The sequence below is a fragment of the Branchiostoma floridae genome, chromosome 7, assembly GCF_000003815.2.
Source record: "Branchiostoma floridae strain S238N-H82 chromosome 7, Bfl_VNyyK, whole genome shotgun sequence".
Lineage (NCBI taxonomy): Eukaryota > Metazoa > Chordata > Leptocardii > Amphioxiformes > Branchiostomatidae > Branchiostoma > Branchiostoma floridae.
In genome coordinates, this window is record NC_049985.1 from 6,587,120 (window position 1) to 6,589,270 (window position 2,151).

Below are 2,151 nucleotides of genomic sequence, written 5' to 3' on the forward strand. Positions count from 1 at the left end.
AAAGAAACGAAAGAGTGCGAAGAGTGCATTGCAGCTGCTGCCTGATGTCGCTCTAGATGAGTCCCCTTGGTGAATGCTAGAGTGTGATCTGTGTAGTATGATGTTTGGTCGGGAGGTGGTCTTAAGTTTGTATGTTGGGGGAAAGTCTAGGAGAGTCTGTCTATGTGTATGTAAGTATGCACGTTATACAAGGCATTTTCCCATTTACCTAATTCAATTAAAGAAAACATATATCAGCCTCTACATCATGGATAAAAATGATATCTACTTAGTAAACATTGTATCTATGTATATATGCTAGCAATGGCGTCATCAGAGCCACCCGTTCCCATAGCAACCACGGCGCTCCCTCTTCCCGCCAAAACAACAGTCGAAGCTGCTGTAGCGGCGGAAGCAACAACTGTACATGACCTTGACTCATCAGGGTGGACCATGGGATATCGGGGTAAGGCGATACTGACGTGATCACATGGATGATATCGTCTGGGCATCCCAAAACAAATGCGGGCATGCAGAAAAAGTTGGGGGAAAATTTACAATACAGAATCTACGCGCTCATTGAGGTCGCACAAATGACTGAAAAACAGGATAATGGTATGCCAAACAGTAAATTCCTCGTTTTTGTTGTTTCGCACCTTCTTCTTTGACTTCAATCATGACCTGACATTCTTATCTGCGTTTCGATTTTCCTAACTCTTTTTTGAAATTTATTTGCTCATTTTCAGCTTCTTTGTACGATTAACAGTGATCCTTGCGCGGATGTTATTCATGTAATCAAGTCAGTGTTGCCAAAGAGGGAGATCTAGCTCGTGCGCTTAAGTTATGAGGTGTGGGCTGGGGCAAAATTTCCTGGATGGTATGTTGACCCTAGCTAGTGCCAAGGGCCTTGCCTGTTTATGCCTCAGCAATAGATCCAAGTTATATATAGTAGTTACATACCTACAAGAAACCAACGGCAAAGTGTGGCAGCCATCCTGAACAAAAATTCTGCAAGTATATACAATGTCGATAGATGGCGTTTCCTAGCTACTGTTGGTAAAGCAATTTACAGCAAATTTTCCTTGACACTTAATTCCAGACTAATTGATCGTAAGACAGGCGCCAGACCATGTTTTGGCGGAGGGTCCCGTCTAATTGATTCCCAGCATCAGGAAGATAGTCATTTAACGCTTCAACTCCGCCGAAACAATCAGCTGAAAGCCCCGCTCCTTTTCTTGTCTGTAGGAGCAACAGCAGACGACGATACCATCACAGTCGTGGCAGGGTCGATTCTGGGCTGCGTCGTCCTGTTGATTGCAATCCTGGTCTGCGTACTTCTGTATAAAAGGTAGCCCAAATCTCCTACTTCAGTGGTTAATTTTTCTCTGTATCTGCATTGCATAGCCAGTATGAACCGCCCTTCAGCTTCACAGCTTGGCTGGATATAATACTCTGAACAACCAATCTAACTCTTGTCCAAACTGTGAGAATGCCCAAACTGTACTTGGGGACAACGACTTTCGCTTTATCACCGTTCCAGTGAGATCAGAAATGAATTGTTTTTGAGTTTGAATGTCCTAAAACTTTGCAAACTTAGTTGTTATTGGCTGATCGTTAAACAAAATCTTGAGATGTGTAATAATCCAGTTATCTCTGTGATTAATGTCTCCTGGTCTGTTTGCGTAGGCGGAAGATGATTGGTTCGCCGGAGACAGAGGCTGATCACCGATATGACAACGTCATCAGTTACAGCCGGGTTCTAGAGGAGTCAACTTTGGACCAATCAGAAGACGGCAATCTGGAATGGAACAATTTTTATGAGTCTGTCGAGGGGAGAGGGTGAGTGTACACGTCATCGATCAATGAACGGGGTCATGTCTATAGATGAGCCTCGTGCGTACATCTGGGGTCTACGAACTATTTTCGTAATATTTGGAAGTTTTTGTCTGTTATTTTAGATTGGTGTCACCCACAAGGCAACCAATGTATACGTTAGCTATCGGTAAAATCTACGAGTGCTAGAAGTCTGGCAACAAGTTTCGTGTTGATGAGTTTCATATGCCTAAAACTATAAGAGGCAATGCTCTCGACCAGTTTGCAATAGTACGACGACGAATGTGAACCGGTCCTCTCATGTTATCTAATAGCTGTCCTTATACCCCCTCACATTAG

At 43.5% G+C, this 2,151-nt stretch overlaps 1 protein-coding gene across 1 annotated transcript in view; it reads left to right on the plus strand.

Moving 5' to 3' along the window:
- Positions 1-301: 301 nt before the first annotated feature.
- Positions 302-2,151, plus strand: part of LOC118418891 — a gene marked incomplete at its 5' end in the record, with an annotated part of 2,499 nt that continues 649 nt past the window's right edge. The window contains 3 exon segments of the mRNA XM_035825008.1: positions 302-445; positions 1,225-1,327; positions 1,666-1,818. Coding sequence (XP_035680901.1) covers positions 302-445; positions 1,225-1,327; positions 1,666-1,818 — 400 coding nt within the window.